Source organism: Giraffa tippelskirchi, chromosome 10, assembly GCF_054371585.1.
Source record: "Giraffa tippelskirchi isolate mGirTip1 chromosome 10, T2T-mGirTip1v1.2.pri, whole genome shotgun sequence".
NCBI lineage: Eukaryota > Metazoa > Chordata > Mammalia > Artiodactyla > Giraffidae > Giraffa > Giraffa tippelskirchi.
In genome coordinates, this window is record NC_137284.1 from 77,078,593 (window position 1) to 77,101,355 (window position 22,763).

General features: G+C 37.1%; 1 protein-coding gene across 3 annotated transcripts in view; it reads left to right on the forward strand.

Moving 5' to 3' along the window:
• The window catches only part of SP4 (Sp4 transcription factor), an 81,379-nt gene that overhangs the window by 31,924 nt on the left and 26,692 nt on the right, over positions 1–22,763 (forward strand). For 2 of the 3 annotated variants that reach the window (XM_081536390.1, XM_081536391.1), the window contains 2 exons: positions 12,454–12,682; positions 21,225–21,418. In XM_081536390.1, the coding sequence (XP_081392516.1) occupies positions 12,454–12,682; positions 21,225–21,418 (423 nt within the window). Of the gene's footprint in view, positions 1–12,453; positions 12,683–21,218; positions 21,419–22,763 lie in introns of all 3 variants that reach the window. The other variant, XM_081536389.1, reaches the window with a different exon arrangement.

Below are 22,763 nucleotides of genomic sequence, written 5' to 3' on the forward strand. Positions count from 1 at the left end.
TTATTAATGAATTACTGAAGTATGTATATATAATTATTTAATTTAAGATGGTTTAGTAGTTTTCCTCTTTTAGGGTAGGGCTTCCTAAAGTGTTCTTTGATAGAAAAATAGATCTATGATTTAGCTTATAGCTTTGCAATTTCAGGAGGATTTTCAGGTTCTGATTCTAGAGAAATTGATTTATAAACTTAGGATTCACAGGAGACTGACTTATAAACTCAAATACTGGGGGTTTTCTTTTCTTTTCTTTTTTTTTTTTTTTAGTATATGCTAAGAGAGAAATCTTTCCAGTTACTAGAATACTCTTAATCTTCTTTTTCTGTTGTCAGGGTACCTGAGAAATAACAATCAGTTAATTTCTGAGCGTGGGGTCAGAATATTAGGAGGTTGTCTTTTGGAGTAATTACCTATTTCAGCAGATTATGTGTGAAGCATGTGAAAGGCCTTAGCACAGTGCCTGATGTCGTTGTTATGATTTTCTTTGGGACTATAGCTGTATCCACTACTGGAGAGTTTATCTTTCTAATAATTAGAATGTTGCTTTCTAGTTAATGTCTTTTTAAAAATATGATAGTTCATATGACCCAGCAATCCCACTGCTGGGCATACACACCGAGGAAACCAGAATTGAAAGAGACGCGTGTACCCCAATGTTCATCGCAGCACTGTTTACAATAGCCAGGACATGGAAGAAACCTAGATATCCATCAGCAGACGAATGGATAAGGAAGCTGTGGTACATATACACAATGGAATAATACTCAGCCATTAAAAAAAGTACATTTGAATCGGTTCTATTGAGATGGATGAAACTGGAGCCCATTATACAGAGTGAAGTAAGCCAGAAAGAAAAACACCAATACAGTATACTAATGCATATATATGGAATTTGAAAGATGGTAACGATAACCCTGTATGCGAGACAGAATAAGAGACACAGATGCATAGAACAGTCTTATGGACTCTGAGGGAGAAGGTGAGGGTGGGACGTTCTGGGAGAATAGCATTGAAACATGTATATTATCATATGTGAAACAGAACACCATTCCGTGTTCGATGCATGAGACAAGGGCTCAGGGCCGGGGCAATGGGATGACCCAGAGGGATGGGATGGGGAGAGAGGTGGGTGAGGGGTCCAGGAGGGGGAACACATGTGAACCCATGGCTGATTCATGTCAATGTATGGGAAAAACTATTACAATATTGTAAAGTAATTAGCCCCCAACTAAAATAAATAATAAAAAAAAAATGATAGTTCTAGATAAATATTGGTACATTCTTACTATTCACTTTTTCCCGTATTCTATACTGAACATTAAAAATGTCATCAGATTTCCTCAGAGAAATTTCTTTAAGAAGAGCATCTTAAAATTAAACTTTAGTTATAATTCTACATGTAAAATTCTATAGAGAAAATTATTTTTACAATGAGTGTTTTAATCTGTTTATGTTCCTTCTTGTCAGAAACGTTTTTCTATGTTAATGTTTTTTAGCAGTGTCCTCAGTTCTTGGTGTGACACTTTCGGGAAATGCACAGTCCCTGTGATGACTGCACTGCTTTTTTTTTTTTTTTAAGCATTTTAGATATATCTCCAAATCAAGTTATAACCATCTCAAACCATATCTATATAGTGGGTTTTGAACATACTTAACTGTGGGTTTTTAGCATTTTCCATAGGCATACTTATTGCCAGTGTGTCTAGATAGGTTTTTGTTTTTTAATACTTCTCTGTTTATGTCTTATTCATGTTATTCTGAAAGGCACTGATCTCTAAAACAGCAGAAAGAAAATGTTAGACTTTCTTATAAAATAATTTAAAATGTCTACTTGTATGTGTCTTATAATGTAGGCATTGGTATGCATTTATTATCTACATAAGTTATAAAGAAATACTTCGGGTTATGAAGTCAAGGTATTGTTACTGATAGGGTTATATAGTAAAGAAAGATTGGAGACTACTAGCATTTGTTTCCTGGGAGAAGGCAATGGTGACCCACTCCAGTACTCTTGCCTGGAAAATCCCATGGACGGAGGAGCCTGGTAGGTTACAGTCCATGGGGTCGCTAAGAGTCGAACACGACTGAGCAACTTCACTTTCACTTTTCCCTTTCATGCACTGGAGAAGGAAATGGCAACCCACTCCAGTGTTCTTGCCTGGAGAATCCCAGGGACGGGGGAGCCTGGTGGGATGCCGTCTATGGGGTTGCACGGAGTCGGACACGACTGAAGCGACTTAGCAGCAGCAGTAGTGTTTGTTTACAAACAGCGTTCTCTGTTCTTGCTTGTTGGGGTCCCCAGGTGGTACTAGTGTAAAGAACACACCCCCCAATGCAGGAGACATAAGAGATGCGGTTCGATCCCTGGGTCAGGAATATCTCCTGGAGGAGGTCATGGCAACCCACTCTAGTATTCTTGCCTGGAGAATCCCATAGACAAAAGAGCCTGGCAGACTGCAGTCCATGGGGTCACAAAGAGTTGGACGTGACTGAAATGACTTAGCATGCATGCAGTGCTTGCTTCTTGACTGTTCTTAGATGTTCCTCCTAAGTGTGTGTATTCTATAAAAAGAATATAGTTCTTCTCACTTTCCTGAATTCCAGTATTAGATCATTAGGGTTCATTGTTAAAATGTTGCCCAAATCTGCTCTTCTGGTCCACATTTGCTTTTCATGAATGATGGCAACCACTTTGGAACTTTAAAAGAGAGGGGGAAAAGCTTAATTATCACCTACCGTGCCTCATCAGTAGCAGGTTCTAAGTGACTGAGTTACATTTCCTTCCTAGTTCAAGAAAGTCCAAAAGAGCAACACCTTCAGGCATCAAAATTGGTTGGCAGGTTTTACTTATGTATACCTGAGACACCTGCTCTAGAAATACATCCTAGTGTTTTGTGGGATTTCTGAGCCATTTTAAGAGATGCACAGCTTATAAACTCAAGCTTCGCCTGGTCGTATGTGGGATTTTTTTTTTCTGCTTTTTGTTCTGCAATAAATGATAATGGAAACCCAAGTCTTAAAATGATGCATAGGTCTGGTCTAAGCAGCTTTCCTGTCTGATTTGTGTAAAAGTTACAGTAAAACACTGATAAAATCATGTCCATAATATAATATGGAGGATATAATGATGGATCTTTTACAGGTCTTATTTGAAAATTATTAATTGAACTTCCACACTCCGTTCATTGATTGTTTGGTAGTGTTTTATTTAAAATGTGACCTTGAATGGGATGGGGAGGAAGGTGGGAGGGGGGTTTCAGAAGGGAAACACAGGTACACCCATGGTGGATTCAGGTCAATGTATGGCAAAACAAACACAATATTGTAAAGTTAAAAAATAGATAAATAAACTAATTAAAATAAAAAATAAAATGTGACCTTGAATCCATTAAGTTTCTGTTTAAAACTATTTTTAACTCTATTGCCTCCAAAGCCCAGTTAATATACCTAGTTCCTAGGGAGATACCCCAGCCAGGCAGAAAGGAGTCCCATGCCCGGGCTTGTTCAGCTCAGGCTGAACAAGGTTCACACCTTGATAGCAGCTGCATCACCTTGAACGATTTATATAACTTCTCAGAGCCTTTGGAGAGGGCATTTGGTGATAAAGTATAAGTATAAAGTAGTTGATTTCTATAATGGCCATTTAATATATTCAGTTAAAGTAGGTGATTATTATTGTTGTTGTTTAGTCACTAAGTTGTGTCCAGATCTTTTGCGACCCCATAGATTGTAGCCCTCCAGACTCTTCAGTCCATGGGATTTCTCAGACAAGAAGACTGGAGTGGGTTGCCATTTCCTTTTCCAGGGGATCTTTGCAATCCAGGAATCAAACCTGCGTCTCCTATATTGGCAGGCGTATTCTTTGCCATTGAGCCCCAGGCAAGCCCAGAGTGATTGTATGGCAGCTGTTCTCTGGTTGCGGAAGGGAGGCATGATTCTTTAACAAGGACTCACCCCTCACATCCCCACCCCAGAGAGTTATTCATTTAAGAAATTGAATGAAATCCTTCCTGATTTATCCTTCTAACACTCTTTAGCCTCTCGTTTGCTTGCACTTTAATCTCCAGCAATACAGTATCTCAGTTATGCCTTTAAACATTCCCTTCCTGTTGCCTTCCTGTTTTCCTTTATTCTTTCTACCCATCTGTGGTTTCATCTCCTCCATGAAACCTTCCTTGTTTCTCCTTGCCAGTAAATCATTTTCCTCTGTACTTCTTAAGCATCTTATGTATGTTTTTGTTGTAGGATATATCATAATTTGAAAAGACCCTGATGCTGGGAAGGATTGAAGGCGGGAGGAGAAGGGGATGACAGAGGATGAGATGGTTGAATGGCATCACTGACTCAATGGACATGAGTTTGAGTAAGCTATGGAGTTGGTGATGGACAGGGAGACCTGGCGTGCTGCAGTCCATGGAGTCGGAAAGAGTCAGACACGAATGAACAACTGAACTGAAGCTGAATATTGTAATTATTTGTTTGGACTTGTCTTCCCCACAGGTTCGAGTTTCAAGTCAGACTTTATTTACCCAGAAGTGTTAAGAAGGTAGCAGATACTCAGGAAATGTTTGGTGAATGAATCTATCTCACTTGTACACTGGTTTCTTGTCCAAAGATCTAAGACCTATAGAAATCTGAATGGCTATTATTAAGTGTTTTTACTTAATAATTTATGCAATTTTAGATGTATTGTAGTTGAGTGTTTAGTCATACTCCAGATATTGGGCATTATCTCAGTTAATTCCTGCTATTCAAAAGAAGAAACTATGAGATTTAGAACTCAAAGACAGATCTGTCTGACTCCAAAGTTCTTCTTTAATCTATAGGTACTGCTGAACTGTCCATTGTACATGCTCAGAAACTCAGTATAGCTTTGCAACTTGTACATGACCCATTGAAGGTGAATGAGTCCTGGAAGTCATTGTCTAATAGAGTTCACCTTCATTTAAGCAGTGCAGAGAGGACTCAGTTATCTTAATGTTCTCAAGTTATAGTTCATCTGTGGCAAAAAAACCACATAGTTAAAAGCTCTTCAGTAAGATAAAGAAGTATTTTGTAATTAATAAGCAAAATTTCAAACTCGGGATATTATTCTTTTTACTGCCACTGTCCTGTGGAATCTCTCCCAGTCATAGATCTGTCAAAGTCTGAAGAAAGGCAAGCGCATTCTTTACCCTTCAATCACCTGGGAAGCCAAAAATGCCTGTCTTCAGTTCAGTCACTCAGTCGTGTCCGACTGTGACCCCATGGACTGCAGCACGCCAGGCCTTCCTGTCCATCACCAGCTCCCGGAGCTTGCTCAAACTCATGTCCATTGAGTTGGGGGTGCCATCCACCATCTCATCCTCTGTCATCCCCTTCTCCTCCTGCCTTCAGTTTTTCCCAGCATGAGGGTCTTTTCCAGTGAGTCAGTTCTTCACATCAGGTGGCCAAAGTGTTGGAGTTTCAGCTTCAGCATCAGTCCTTCCAGTGAATATTCAGGATTGATTTCCTTGAGGATTGACTGGTTTGGATCTCCTTGCAGTCGAGGGCCTCTCAAGAGTCTTCTCCAACACCACAGTTCAAAAGCATCAATTCTTCAGCGCTCAGCTTTCTTTATGATCCAACTCTCACATCCATACATGACTACTGGAAAAGCCATAGCTTTGACTAGATGGACCTTTGTTGGCAAAGTAATATCTCTGCTTTTTAATACGCTGTCTAGGTTTATTACATAGCTTTTCTTTCAATGAGCAAGTGTCTTTTAATTTCATGGCTGCAGTACTATCTGCAGTGATTTTGGAGCCCAAGAAAATAAGATCTCTCACTGTTCCCATTGTTACCCCGTCTATTTGCCATGAAGTGATGGGACCAGATACCATGATCTTCGTTTTTATAATGTTGAGTTTTAAGCCAGCTTTTCACTCCCATCTTTCATTTTCATCAAGAGGCTCTTTAGTTCCTCTTCGCTTTCTGCCATAAGGGTGGTGTCATCTGCATATCTGAGGTTATTGATATTTCTCCCAGCAGTCTTGATTCCAGCTTGTGATTCATCCAGCCCAGCATTTCACATGATGTACACTGCATATAAATTAAATAAGCAGGGTGACAGTATACAGCCTTGACGTACTTCTTCCTCAGTTTGGAACCAGTCCATTGTTCCATGTCCGGTTCTAACTGTTGCTTCTTGACCTGCATACAGATTTCTCAGGATGCAGGTGTGTTGGTCTGGTATTCCCATCTCTTGAAGAATTTTCCACCGTTTGTTGTGAACCACACAGAGGTTTTGGAGTGGTAAATAAAGCAGAAGTAGTTGTTTTTCTGGAACACTCTTGCTTTTTCTATGATCCAGTGGATGTTGGCAATTTGATCTCTGATTTCTCTGCCTTTTCTAAATCCAACTTGAATATCTGGAAGTTCACAGTTCATGTACTGTTGAAGCCTCGCTTGGAGAATTTTGAGCATTACTTGACTAGTGTGTGAGATGAGTGCAGTGTTGTGGCATTGCCTTTCTTTGGGATTGGGATGAAAACTGACCTTTTCCAGTCCTGTGGCCAGTGCTGAGTTTTCCAAATTTGCTGGCATATTGAGTGCAGCACTGGGTTGGGAAGATCCCCTGGAGAAGGGAAAGGCTACCCACTCCAGTATTCTGACCTGGAGAATACCATGGACTGTATAGCTGCCTGAAATGTTCCTTTGGTATCTCTAACTTTATTGAAGAGCTCTCCCATTCTGTTGTTTTCCTCTCTTTCTTTGCATTGATCACTGAGGATGGCTTTCTTGTCTCTCCTTGCTGTTCTTTGGAACTCTGCATTTGGATGGGTATGTCTTTCCTGCTCTCCTTTGGCTTTAGCTTCTCTTCTTTTCTCAGCTATTTGTAAGGCCTCCTCAGACAACCATTTTGCCTTTTTGCATTTCTCTTTCTTGAGGGTGGTCTTGATCACTGCCTCCTGTACAGTGTCACAAACTTCCACCCATAGTTCTTCAGGCACTCTATCAGATCTAATCCCTTTGTCCATTATCCTAATCCATTTGTCACTTCCACTGCGTAATTGTAAGGGATTTGATTTAGGTCATACCTGAATGGTTTAGTGGTTTTCCCTGCTTTCTTCAATTTAAATCTAAATTTTGCAATAAGGAGATCATGATCTGAGCCACAGTCAGCTCCCAGTCTTGTTTTTGCTGACTATATAGAGCTTTTCCATCTTTGGCTGCAAAGAATATAGTCAGTCTGATTTCGGTATTGACCATCTGGTGATGTCCGTGTGTAGAGTCTTCTCTTGTGTTGTTGGAAGAGAATGTTTGCTAAGATCAGTGCTTTCTCTTGGCAAAACTCTGTTAGACTTTGCCCTGCTTCATTTTGTACTCCAAGGCCAAACATGCCTCTTACTCCAGGTATCTCTTGACTTTCTACTTTTGCATTCCAGTCCCCTATGATGAAAAGGACATCTTTTTTTTGGTGTTAGTTCTGTAAGGTCTTGTAGGTCATCATAGAACCCTTCAACTTCAGCCTCTTTGGCATTAGTGTTTGGGGCATAGACTTGGATTACTGTGATACTGTTGGAAGCTAACAGAGATTATTCTGTTGTTTTTGAGATTGCACCCAATTACTGAATTTTGAGCTCTTGTTGACTGTGAGGACTACTCCATTTCTTCTAAGGGATTCCTGCCCACAGTAGTAGATGTAATGGTCATCTGAATTAGATTCACCCATTCCAGTCCATTTTAGTTTACTGATTCCTAAAATGTTGTTCACTCTTGCCATCTCCTATTTGAGCACTTCCAATTTACCTTGATTCATGGATGTAACACTCCAGGTTTCTGTGTAATATTGTTCTTTACTGCTCTGGACTTTACTTCCATCACCAATCACATCTACAACTGGGTGTTGTTTTCACTTTGGCTCCGTCTCTTCATTCTTGCTGGAATTATTTCTCCACTCTTCTCCAGTAGCACATTGGGCACCTTCCAACCAGGGGAGTTCTTCTTTCAGTGTCCTATCTTTTTGCCTTTTCATACTGTTCATGGGGTTCACAAGGCAAGAATACTGAAGTGGTTTGCCATTCTCTTCTCCAGTGGACCACGTTTTGTCAGAACTCGCCACCATGACCTGTCTGTCTTGGGTGGCCCTACATGGCATGGCTTACAGTTTCACTGAGTTAGACAAGTCTGTGATCAGTTTAGTTTTCTGTGATTGTGGTTTTCATTCTGCCCTCTGATGGATAAGCATAAGAGGCATGTGGAAGCTTCCTGATGGAAGAGATGTCTAAAAATGTCTTTAGACGTTACCAAATATCCCCTGTAAGATAAAAATACCCCCAAGTGAGAATCAACTAGTTTAAAGAGACTTAGAGCCATCAATAGTAGAATTTTTAATTTTTTAACAGCTTTATTGATGTTAGATTCATATATTGTATAGTATAGCCATCTAAAGTTTACATTCATTGGCTTTTAGTGTATTCAAAAAACTGCATCCATCACCGTGATATAGTTTTGACATTTTCATAACCTCATAAAGAAACCCCTGACACATTAGCAGTCACTTCCCATTTCTTTTCTCCATCTCTACCCCACCTCCTCAACCATAGACATATCTGGTTATCTTTTTATGTTTGGGAATGCACAGCCTTCTTGTCTGTTTTATTATAATAAACCCTGTTTCAGAGTGTAGTTGCTGAAAATTATTTGCATAAATGTAAGGAGACATACCTTCTTTCCTTCAGAGGCTTTTGTTTAGACGGACTGTAAGTTTAATTTGTAGAGGAAATAAGCCAAAAATAGGCTGATTTAAGAAACATTTTAAAGTTATTCAGAACAGTAAGAAGTCCATCTAGCCCTCCACAGCAAGTTTTATGGTACAGAAGTCAACAATTTTTATTTTTCCTGATCAATTCTAGTAGATAATCTTATATCCTAGATGATGTGTAAAAACACAGTTATGAGACACATGTACTTAAAATAGTATTTTGAACCCGGTTCTTCATTATTAAATTATTATTGACTTACTAAAGAGATCATTTTCAGTGTATTGATATTTGGGTTAATTTTTTTACAGATAATATAATTGGGGCTTCTTTTATTTTTCAAAAGTATAGGTCTATTTTACCTACACAGTAATGTTACCTATCACTCACTGTAAAAAAAAAAACAAAAAAATTAACATTATTTTTCCCATAAGAAGAAACAAGGACCAGTTAGATTATATTCTCATATATAAAACAAAAATATTATCTGTCCTCCTTCCCTCGAAGGGGTGGTATGACATACTAAAAGAATCAAATCAGTACAGTCCAAAGAAATGGGCAATAAGGTTGTACCTCATCTTTTATCATTTCTACTTTCCCACTTGTGTTCCCATTGTGTTTAAATGTTGTGAAGGCATCAGTATTTTTTAAAATGTCATTTATAGCTGACTTCACAAGCCTTGACCAAGCCTTATTTCCTTTGTTTTTAATGTGTGTGGTTAAAATTTATACATCATAGAAAATATTTTAAGCAAAACAAAGGCTCCTTTATTAAGGAGCTACTCAAAAGAAAAAAACTAAGCCATAATAGATAAATGGCAGAGGATAGGAACACACAGTTCAGAAAGGATATTCAAATGGCCAATATGTATTTGAAAAACATGTTCAGTTCTATTACTAATCAAATAAATGCAGATAAAAGCAATAATGAAGTTCCAGATTGGGTCTGTTAATTACTAGCAGGATTTTTCCTTTTAAAATTAGTCTTTAATATGTTAGTAATACATGGAAACATTTTCTTTGTTTAAAAAAAAGTGCACCTAGTTTAAGTAAGACCAGTCCCCCTGCTAACTACACACCAGTCTCAGATGCCCTTTTAGAAGCAAGCACTCTTAATCAATTTGTCATATATCCTTTCAGACTTTTTCCAATTTATTTGTGAGTGTGAAAATCAGTGTAGGAAATAAAGAGTTGGACACAACTGAGCAACTGAACTGAATGTAAAAATCAAGTAACTTCCTTTAATTCGGCCATATATTTTAGAGGTTTATTTGGGTTAGTACATAAAGATTTCTTTCATTCTTTTTGACTCTTACAGAGTATTACTATTATAATGAATGGTTCTTCTGGAAACTGTGTTAAGAATGCACTTATAGAGGACAGTGGTGGTAAGGAGAGCAATTAGGAAGCTATTGTAATAATCAAGCAAGAGAAAATGGCAGATTGGACCACCGTTTTTATGGAATAACCTGTCTCATTCCTAGAAAGATTATCTCTGAAAAATCTGGGTGGAAATGTTCCCTGGCAGATAACAAGAAGATTATGACACTCATGAGAGGTATTTGAGCATAAATGTACAGTTTTGGGAGACGTTGGCTTATAGATAGTAGTAAAAGTTATGAAAGTGGGTGAATAACCAGAGGAGCAAGTTAGAATAAGTCAGAATTCTTTGGGAATGGTTAGAGAAGTAGGAACACCAGTGGTGAGTGGAATCAGAGAAGCAAAGAGGGCATTTCAAGAAGAGGGTGGGATTAGCAGCTGCAGGTGCTCCAATGGTGAAATAAGAACAAAGCGAAGAGTATTTTTGGGTTTGCCATCAGAGAAATTGTTCGTTCTATCATCATTTTAGCAGAGCGATGGGTCAGACACCTAATTTCAGTAGTTTAAGAAGAGAATGGGGAATGAGAAGTAAAGGCAACCAGTCTAGGTAAATCTGTTAAGAATGTGATGTCAATTTAGGTTTAAATGCTGATAGGGAGAGGTAACAAAGAGGATGAGTTTCTGAGGATGTAGGGACTTAGCTCCAACGGCCAAGTTTTAAGGATGGTGTGGTCAGTGGTGTAACGTGCAGCAGTGCAGTCTTACTTATGTGCATTGAGACAATGCACTTTGGATTTGGCCATTAGGAGGAGATTAGTGAGTCAGGAGCCAAGTCCCTGTGGTAGAGTCCTTTGAATGGCAGACTTTGGTAAATGGGGAATAAATGAAAGTTTTATTGAGCATGGAAGTGATATGATCAGAATGGCATTAACATGTTTTCTTCTTTTAAACTCTTCTTCGTTAAGCTTATGTTATTGAGTGGCTTATGTTAAATTGACCAGTATTTTGGTCATCTGATGCAAATAGCTGACTCATTGGACAAGTCCCTGATGCTGGGAAAGATTGAGGGCAGGAGAAAAGGACGACAGAGAATGAGATGGCTGGATGGCATCACTGATGGAATGGACATGAACTTGGGCAATCTTTGGGAGATAGTAAGGGACAGACAGACCTGGTGTGCTGCAGTCCATGGGGTCGCAAAGAGTCAGACACAACTGGGAGACTGAACGACAACAGTTGAGTGGCTACTGTGTGTTGGGCTCTGTTCTACATCTGAGGATGCAGCAGTGAACATAACAGGCAGGATTTCTGTTCCTGTGACCTGTAACATCCAGATGTGAGGTGAAGACAAAAAATAATAAAAGGACGCGATAATTTAAATAAGACATAACTTGATGATGAAACAGAAACAGACTGAGGGGAAACTATTTTAGATGTTGTGGTCAGGAATGGCATTTTCTAAAGAGGAGAGATTTTAACTATGATCAAACTGTTACTAAGGAGTTAACTGTGCAAAGATCTGGGTGCAGAGGCATTTTGGCCCAGACTGGAGAGTGTATGCAAAGGCCCTAAGAAGGAAATGAACTCAATTGTTTGAGCACCAGAGAAAAATGTCTGTTCTGTGGTTTTAGTGACAGAATCTAATAATCATGCATGGTTTTGCATTTAGTTCAGTTCAGTTCAGTCGCTCAGTCATGTCCCACTCTATGCGACCCCATGAATTGCAGCACACCAGGCCTCCCTGTCCATCACCAACTCCCGGAGTTTACCCAAACCCATGTCCATCGAGTCAGTGATGCCATCCAGCCATCTCATCCTCTGTCGTCCACTTCTCCTCCTGCCCCCAATCCTTCCCAGCATTAGGGTCTTTTCCAATAAAATAAAAAGACTCATCAACAAAGAGTTGTTTGCTTAAAGTATTTAGAAATGAGAAATGTCCATAAAACTTAATCCTTTGTTCAGTTACTTTTTACTCCTGTGATTTCATGGAGTGAATGAGGTGTGTTGCTGACTGTGGAAATGGTAATAATAATACTTTCTATTTATGTAACACCTTTCATCCAAGGATCTCAAATAGTGTCTCACAGATCCTCACAACAGTTCTGTGAGGTAGGTAAGTGGCAAGGATTATTAATCTTCATTTTATAGATGGAGAAATTAAGCCCCCAGAGAATTTAATGGTTTATGTATGGTCCCATCAACCAGATATAGAGGCAGCCTGAGCTGCTAAGGTTAGAATATTATATTTTAAGGGGGATTGACATAGTATAAATCATTAATGCTTTTGTACTTTACACAGATTATCTGTTAGAATAAATATCATAGTTTTCAAGTGTCCCTATGGAAATCTTTGTAATCCTTTTTTTAGGAATATAAAACATGGTAATACTCTTTTTTCCCCTCTCATTTTTAGGTCAGCAGCAAGGACAAGATGGAGTGAAAGTCCAACAAGCTACCATAGCTCCTGTAACTGTAGCAGTTGGAGGAATTGCTAATGCAACGATAGGTGCTGTTAGTCCTGACCAACTCACACAAGTGCATTTGCAGCAAGGCCAGCAGGCTTCTGATCAAGAAGTGCAGCCTGGCAAGAGGCTGCGAAGAGTTGCCTGTTCCTGTCCTAATTGTAGGGAAGGAGAAGGAAGGTAAATGCTCTGTTGCCACCACCCAACTCCGTAGAGACTAGTATAATATAACTAACATGTAATGAACAGTTACATGTAATGAAGGCACATAGGATGTTAGTTAAAACCAAGCCATTGGCTGAGTACTTTGACTATTGGAACATTACTAGCTTTATAACCCAAGAGTTGAGATATAATATTGTTATGAAAGGAATTGAATAGAGCTATTCTAGGAACGGGATTTCAGTGGTTCTTTACCATGTATCTTTTACTTTCTCTTAATGGTTTTCTTTTTTCATTTATTTTGTAAAATTTTAAAACAACTGTATTGATATAAAACTTACATGCCATACGACTCACTCATTTAAGCTATACATTTCAGTGGTTTTTAATGTATTCACAGAGTTGTACATCCATCACCACAATTTTAGAACAATTTTATTCCCCTCAAAACAAATCCTGTATTTTTTAGCCATCACTCCCTCATCCCTCCCAGCTCGAGGCAACCACTGAACTGATACCTGTTTATAGTTTTGCTTATTCCAGACATTCATAAAAGGGGAATCACATAATATGTGGTTTTTGTGACTGATTTCATCCACTTTGTATGTTTTCAAAGTTTTTCTGTACTATTGCATATGTCAGTATTTCATTCTTTTTACTGAACAAAATAATATTCCATTTAATAGACAATACAGGATTTTACTTATCCATTCATCAGTTGATGGACATTTGGAATTTTTCCATCTGTTGGCTATTATGCTGCTATAAATATTCTTACATATATATGTTATGTATGGGCTTCCTCAAGGGTCAGCAGCTGTGAAGAATCTGCCTGCAGTACAGGAGACACAGATTTGATCCCTGGGTCAGGAAGATCCCCTGGAGTTAGGAAATGGCATCCCACTCCAGTATTCTTGCCTGGAAGATCCCATGGACAGAGAGGCCTGGCTGCCTACAGTCCATGGGGCCACAAAGAATCAGACACAGCTTAGCAACTAAGCATGCATGCATGCAAATACTTGTACAAGTTTTTGATTTGCATTTCCCTGATGACAAATAACATAGAGTATGCTTTTATGTGTGTACTATTAGCTATTTGTGTGTCTTCTTCAGAGAATTATCTATTAAGATCTCATGCTCATTTTAATTAATTATTTGTGTTTTTATTATTGAATTATAGTATCAGTAGTTCTTTATATATTCTTGATACAGGTTCCTTATCAGAGATATGTTTGAAATAATTTTTGTTTCAGTTTGTGAATTGTCTTTTCACTTTCTTAATAGTATCCTTTGAAGCAGAAAAGGGTTTAATTGTGAAGTCCAGTCTTGTTTTTGGATGCTTCTGCTTTTGGTGTCATATCTAAGAATCAATTGCCATATCTGATGTCTCAAATCTGATGTTTTCCTATAAGAGTTTTATAGTTTTTGTTGTTACATTTAGGTCTTTTGTCCATTTGGGGGTTAATTTTTGTAAATGGTGTGAGGTAAGGGTTCATCCAACACCATTTGTTAAAAAACTATTCCTTCCCCATTCATTGAATAGTTTTGGCACCCTTGTCAAAAATCAGTTGATCATAGACATATAGATTTATTTCTAGATTCTCAGTTCTGTTTCAGTGATCTGTATGTCTGTCTCTCTATACCAATACCACATTGTGTTGATGACTTTGGCTTTGTGGTAACTTTTAACTTTTGGACATATGAGTCTTCCAGCTCACCCAATATGAAAGCATTTTTGATTGTGTCAGATGTTTTTCTTCATCTGTTGAGATGATCATGTAGTTTTGTTTTTTTATTATATCAGTATAGTATATTACATTAACTGATTGTCAGATGTTAAAGTACTTTTGCATTTACAGGATAAATACATCACTAAATCATGTCTGACTCTTTGCAACCCTATGAACTGCAGCATGCCAGACTCCTCTGTCCTTCACTGTTTCCTGGAGTTTGCTCAAATTCATGTCCATTGAGCTGGTGATAGTATCTCAACAGAGATCATCCTCTGCTACCAGCTTCTCCTTTAGCCTTCAGTCTTTCCCAGCATCAAGGTCTTTTCAAAAGTCAGCTTTTTGCATCAGATGGCCAAAGGTTTGGAGCTTCAGCTTCAGCGTCAGTCCTCCCATTGAATATTCAGAGTTGATTTCGTTGGGGATTGACAGGAAGTCAACCCCAAATATTCATTGGAAGGATATTCATTGGGAAGAATATTCATTGGGAAGTCTTCTCTCCAGTTTGATTTTTTTTGAAAGAGTTTGAAGAAGTGGTATTAATTTTTAAAAGTTTTTATGAACCTGTGAAACTCACTGGTCCTGGGCTTTTCTTGTGAATACTTTTTTGACTGCTAATTCATCCTGTTAACTTGTTTTGAGTTGTATCTTGTTCTTGAGTCAGCTTTGGTACTTTGTATATTTCTAAGAATTTGTTCCTCTGATAGTTTTTTAATTAATTGGCATACAGTTCTTGGTAGTCCCATATAATCGTTTTTATTTCTGTCAGGTTGGTAGTGATGTTCCCTTTTTCATTTCTGATTCTAGTAATTTGAGTCTTCTCTCTCTTTTTTTTTTCCTTTGTTAGTCTCCCTAACAGCTGTAAGTTTTGTTGACCTTTTCAAAGAATTACCTTTTGGTTCCATTCATTTTTTTTGCTTATTGTTTTTGTATTCTCTAATTCATTAGTTTCTGCTCTGTTCTTTATTATTTTCTTTCTTCTGCTTGCTTTATTTTAGATTTAATTTGCTCTGTTTTCATTGTCTTAAGATGAAAAGTTAGGTTATTTATGATCTTTTTTCCTTCCAGTTTTGCTGAGATATAATTGACATACAGCACTGTATAAATGTAAAGTGTACAGCATAATAATATGATTTAATATGTCATGAAAAGGTTATAATAAGTTCGGTGAACATCATCTTGTGTAGCTGTAAAATTAAATAGGAAAAAAAAATTTCCTTGCGATGAGGATTCTTAGGATTTACTGTCTCAACAATTTTCATATATAACTGTAGCAGTGTTAATTATATTTATCATGTTGTATATTGCATCCCTAGTACTTAGTTATCTTAAAACTGGAAGTTTATACCTTCTGACTGCCTTGATCCATTTCCCCATCCTCTGGTAACCACAAATTTGATCTCTTTTTTTCTGTGAGTTTGTTTGCTTTTGAGGCATAATTGACCCCACAACACTATATGTTAGTTCCTGTTATACAATATAGTGAATCAAGGTCTGTATAGTCAAAGCTGTGGTTTTTTTCTGTAGTCATGTTTGGATGTGAGAGTTGGACCATAAAGAAGGCTGAGTGCCAAAGAATTGATGCTTTCTAACTATGGTGCTGGAGAACTCTTGCGAGTCCCTTGGACTGCAAGGAGATCAGACCATTCAATCCTAAAGTTAATCAACCCTGAATATTCATTGCAAGGATTGATGCTGGAGCTCCAATACTTCGGCCACCTGATGTGAAGAGCCGACTCAATGGAAAAGACCCTGGTGCTGGAAAAAATTAAGGGTAGGAGGAGAAGAGGGTGATAGAGGAGGAGATAGTTGGATGACATCACTGACTCAGTGGACATGAGTTTGAGTAAATTCCGGGAAATTGTGAAGGACAGGGAATCCTGGTGTGCACAGTCCATAGGGTCACAGAGAGCCAGACAAGACTTAGCGACTGAACAACTTGTGTACATTTCACAGTAATCACAATAATTCTATGATATATCACTGTACAAAATTATTGCGTAGCTATTGACTGTATTCCTCACACTGAATATTTCATCCCCTTGACTCAAATCCTTTTTACCTGGAAGTTTGTGCCTCTCAATCTCCCTCCCCTTATTTTCCCCTCTCCCACTCTGGCAGCCACCTGTTTGTTCTCTATATCTATAACTATGTTTCTATTTTTATGTTTGTTAATTTGTTTAATTTTTTTTGATTCCACATGTAAGTAAAATCATTCAGTATTTGTCTTTTTCTGATTTGTTTCATTTAGCATGGTACCACCTAGGTCCATCTGCATTGTCACAAATGGCAAGATTCCATTCCTTTTGATGACTGAGTAATACTATATTGTGTGTGTGTGTACACACACATTCATATGTATATATATTTTATCCACTCATCTATTGATGGGCATTTTGGTGGCTTCTGTATCTTGGCGATTGTGAATCATGGTACAGTTAACATAGAGTGTTTATCTTTTCTAATTAGTGTTTCATTCTCTTCGGTTAAATACCTAGGAGTGGCATTCCCGGGTCTTAGGGCCATTCTGTTTTTAAGTCTTTGAGTAGTATCCATACTGTTTTCCATCGCAGCTATACAAATTTACATTCCCAACAACAGTGCATGAAGACTCCTTTTTCTCCACATTTGTTACTGTTACTGTCTTTTGGATGATAGCCATTTTGACAGGCTTGAGGTAAGACCTTTTTAAATAAAGGTATTCACAGCTCTATGTTTCCCTCTGAGCATCACTTTATGTGTATGGCCTAAGTTTTGGTATGTTGTGTTTTTGTTTTCCTTCATCTCAGTGTCTTTTGATTTCTTCCTTGACCCACTGATTATTTAGGAGTATATTGTTTAATTTCCAGGTATTTATGAATTTCCCAGTTTCCTTCTATAAGTGATTTCTTGTTTCAGTTCATTGTGGTCAGAAAATTTTGTTATTTCTGTCTTTTTAAATTTATTGAAATTGGTTTCACATCGTAGCATATGATCTATCGTGAAGAATATTCCATGTGCACTTGAGAAGAGCGCTTTTGTTGGATAAAGTGTTCTGTGGATGTCTGACAGGTCTAATTCATTTATAGTGTTATTCAGGTCTTTTGCTTCCTTACTGATTCTCTTCCTAGTTGTTTTGTGGAAATATTGAAGATAACTGAAACTTGCAATTATTAGCATTGAATTATCTGTTTCTCCTTTCATTTTCTGTCAATTTTTACTTCTCTTTTGGCCCATTCTTGTTTCTATTGTTTAAGTGAGTGTATGTTTATAATTATTATACCTTCCTGGTGGATTGACTCATTATCCTTAACAAATTTCTCTATCTCTAATAGCGTCTTTTGTTTTAAAGCTAATTTTGTCTGGTATTAGTATAGTCACTCCAGCTTTCTTGTGTTTGTTGTTTGCATGAGACCTTTTCCACCTTTTTACTTCCAATTTCTTTGTATTTTTGTATCTTTAAATGTAAAGCGTGTCAGCTATAGACATTGCATAATGGCTGTTGCATTGTTTTAAATGTAATCTGACAGAACCTACCTTTTGATGAATATATATATAATCCATTCACATTTTATGTTATTATCAATATAATAAATTTATGCCTGCCATTTTACATTTTGTTTTCTGTCTCGTGTCCTTATTTTTGTTCCCCTATCCCTCCTTTACTGCTTTCTTTTGAATTAAATTAATAATATATCATTTTAATTTGTAATACAGTATTTTAATTTCATTAATGATTTTTTTCATTGTACTTACATATTTCTTTAATGATTGCTGTAGGCCTTACCATGTATAGCTTAATTTATCATAGTCAGTTTGAGATTTATAGTAACTTAATTCCAGTGAGTTATAGAAGTTTTCCCCCTTTGTAGATCTGTGCTTCTCTTTGTGGTGTTTTTATTATACATAGATATTGCAAGTGTTACATACCCCACAATACAGTGTTATAATTATTACTTTATATAAATTTGTCTTTTAAACAAGTGGAGAAAAATGAGCATGTATATATTGGTTCTGCTATGTTAACTTTATCATTTCTGGTTCTCTTTATTTGTTCCCTTGAATTTGAGGTCATTTCCTTGTAGTTCAATATGGCTTTGCTCCCACCCACCTCCTTTGTGCTGTTTTTGGCAAATATGTTGCATATGTTGTGTTTCTCTATAGGCTTGACAATACATTTTATACATACTGTTTTATAAAATTGCTTTTTAAATCAAGTGAGAAGAAATACACACTTATACTATCCTTTATAATTACATAATTACCTTTGCTAGAGCACTTTTGTTTCTTTATATATATTTGAATTACTTGCTGGTTTCACTTGCTTTCAGCTTAAAGAACTTCTTTTAATATTTCTGCAAAGCAAGTCTGGCAACAAATTCCCTTAGTTTTTGGTTTATCTGAGAATAAATTTCACTTTCATTTTTGAAAGATAACTTTGCTGAATATAGAATTCTCATTTGAGGCTTTCTGGTTTTATATGTGTGTTTTTTGTACTTTGGCTATGTTTTCTCACTACTTTCTGACTTCCATTGTTTCTGCCAAGAAGCCAGCATTTAATCTTTCTTGCTGTTCAAGATTTTGTCCTTGTCTTCCGGTTTCAGTGCTTTTAGTACACAACGTCTATTTGTAGATCTCTACATTTATCCTGCCTGCAGTTTGTTGAGTTTTCTGAAAGTATAGATTAATGTTTTTCGTAAGTTTTCAGCTGTTATTTCTTTGAATATTTTTTCTGCTTCATCACCTATTCCCCTTTTCCCTCTTCTCTCCTTTTCTCTCCTCCTGGTATTCTCATTCATATGTTGGTGTCCCTCATTTCTCTGATATTGTTTATTCTTTGTTCTGTCTCTTGTCTCCTTTTTGGATTACATAATCCCTGTGAACTACCTTCAGTTTCACTATTTCTTCCTTCTCTTGAGTCCCTCTTATGAATTTTTCATTTCAGTTGTACCTTTTATCTTAAGAATTGCTCATTGGTTCTTTAAAAAATAACTTCTAGCTCTTTATTGATATTCTCTGTTTGCTGTGAAATTGTCATTATACCTTGCTTTTCTGCTTTAATCATAATGTCCTTTACTACTTTGAGCATATTCATAATGGCTACTTTGAAGACTTGTTAAATTAGGTGTCTCTCACAGGCAATTTCTCTTGCCTGCTTTTTTGCTCATGTATAGGTCATATTTTCCTTCTTTGTGACTTTTGTTGGACCTCTGTTAATTTTTGTTGGAAACTTAGAGTTGGAATAATACATTGTAGCGACTTTTAGTATTGCCCTCTGTCCTCCTCCCACCCCTTGCTTGTTATTGTTGTTTGATTGTTTGTTTAGTGACTAGCTGATTTATTCTTGTGAAGAATCCGACCCCCCCACCCCCCCAAACATGAGTCCTCTTGTTCCTTAGTTACCCTGGAATGATAGTGGTTTTGGTATGGATCTTTTGGGGTGTCTCCTTCCCTGACCACACCCAGCTGTTAAGCTCCACTGATTGCTCTGTTGTTTTTAATAATGCCCTGAAGCATGTATTGCTACACAGACTGATCCAGTCAGAGGTTAAAAGGGCAAGCATTAGGTCTGTATCTGAGATTTATTTTGATCCTGTAGGGCTCCTACCAGCTACCTCTTTTCCTCAGTTTTCTCTGGAGCATAACAGTCTGCATTTTAGCTTACTTCACCAACAGATCTATTAGTTTCCTCCCTGTCTATTCTGTTTTTAAGGGCATCTTTAGACCTTTCCACACTTCTTTGCAAACGAAATCAGTTTCTTGGGAAGAGATTTGCAGCCTGGTGTTTTACGGTGTGCTCTCCTTCTGGCCAAAATCTGTGTCATGGCTGTTGAACTGGGACAGTGGGACAGTGGCACATTTCTCCCTGTGCATTCCATGCCCCAGGAGATGAGCACTTGGGAACAGGGTGATCAATACTAGCCTCAGATTTTATATCTTGCCAGACTTGGAACCTCTGATTTATGAACTGCATATGAGCTGGGTCTAGAGTAATCCGGACTTCAGTGTTTTCATCACGCTTTATTCAAGGTCCAGCCTGTGTCTCAGGAATTGAAATTGAGTGGAAGAAGGTTGTTCCTCATCTGTCAGCCACCCTCACCTGAAGGTTAGCCTCAGCAGCAGGTGGATAGAGAAATATTGCTGGTCTGCCTGTGTTGAGGTGATAACCCACCAACTGGAAGGTGTGAGCAGAGGGAACAGTGTTGTTGATTGCACCAGTCTGTAGTGTTTCTTTATCAAGGCAGGTGGAAGGAGGAGGGAGAGACAGCATGAGTATTGGTTCAGATACAACAGCCTCTCATTCTTCTTACCAAATTCTATTTGGTTTTTGTGAATCAATGTGTCGTTATTTGTTGCATACTCATAGGGCCATTTCCAGAGATTGTAAATAGTATTTGCTTTGTTTGTTATCATTTTCACTAGTTTCACTGGGGAATAGGTCCACGGAGCTCTTCACGCTGTTTTTGTTGGAAGTGAAACTCTGAACCTTACACTTTTAAATGAGGATTACCATATTTTGCTGTTTTAGAGAAGAATGTTCACAGTCTTGAAAAGCTTAAAGACTTTTTCCCAGGGGAGGAAGCTACTAGGAAATGAACAGGAATTCCGTGGCAGAACATAGCATTCTCTAAAATTAACGTGTTTTCATTGCACTTTTGAGTTTATTCCACAGCCCTGTTTTCTTTAATTGAAATTTTTCTGATTTTTAACAACAGTTGTGACATCATGATTTTAAAAACCCATTTAGAAAGCATCATTTAATTACCTTGATTCCCTTTTATTTTTCCTTAATATAAGCATGGCATTTGGAAGTGTAATTAATGTTTGTTTTTTGTTTTTGATAGAGGCAGTAATGAACCAGGAAAAAAGAAACAACATATCTGTCATATTGAAGGATGTGGAAAAGTTTATGGCAAAACATCTCACCTACGAGCACATCTTCGCTGGCATACTGGAGAAAGACCTTTTATATGCAACTGGATGTTTTGTGGCAAAAGATTTACAAGGAGCGATGAGCTTCAGAGACATAGAAGAACCCATACAGGTTAGTTGGTTTATTTTAGGTCTTGTTACTTCTTGCATCATTGCTTAGATGAAACTTTCAGTGATAGTGAGCTATCAAATTGAAAATACAAAAATTAAAGACCGATCGTTCATTTTAGTGATTAACTGAAAGATGTTTAAGATCAAAATTTTTTACCTTATTTCTGGGATATATTTTATTCTATTTTTTGTAAGGTTTATCAGCATAATTACATGACTTGGAATTTATTCCATTTATCTTTTTTTCTTAGTGTGTCGAACTGGCATATATTACTTTTTGTCAGTTTAAATTAAAAGAGATATGAATTAATATCTTATTGGTGATCTTAATTAGTTTTTTATAAGCCAGATAATTGAGTGAATTATCGAGAATCATATGACAAATGCCTTCTTAAACTCTTTTTCAAAATTGACAGCTATTAACATGTTATTTTTTAACAAAACAAATCATATAAAGTTAACATCATATTTGTCCTCCTACCTCCCAAAGACAACAGCTGCTATGAATTTGAAGTGTAAGTTTTTAGTATAGTTTTAATACTCTCACATATTTTGTTCATGGATATATATATGAAATACTGTTTTGTGTGTTCTGTAAAACTTTATGTAAATGATATATTACAGTATCATAATTTCACTTACGTTTTGTAATCTATCCAAGTTCATATCAAACACAAATATATATATGTGTTTGAATACGTCTTGTTTCTTTTAACTGCTGTGTAGAATTCTATCACGACTTTACTACACTGTGTAATCCAGTCCCTACACTCTTTAGATGACTTCGAGTTTTTTTTTGCTGTCACGGACTTTACTGCTTTGAACATACTGAATATGTACCAGAAGTAGAATTACTGGATCTTAGAGAATGTGTATGTTTGATTTTGCTAGATAAACACTAGAGTCTCCAAAGTGTCTATTACCATCTCTGTTACTCTCTAGGGATTGATCAAGAGTTTTCACTGTGCTGTATGTTCACCAGTACTCAGTAGCATCAGGCTCTGAAAGTTTTTGTTAGTCTAAAATGGTTTCTGACTTTAAATTAGCATTCTTCCTGATGATAGTGAGATGAAGCATCTTTTCATATGTTTATTGGTCGTTTATATTTTGTTTTCTGCTCTTTTTTATTGTTTTCCTTTTTCTAACTGATTTATATTTTGGAAAAAGTTTTCACATACTGCTAGTTATCTTGGTGCCATCTTTTGTCATATGGAAGTTTTACATTTTTATTTAGTCAAATATGACAATATGTAGATATATCCCTTTTACTTTTTTTTGATGAAATTTTCTTATATCCCAAGATCATAAAGTTTTTAAAAACATTTTCTTCTTATTGGCTTTAAGGT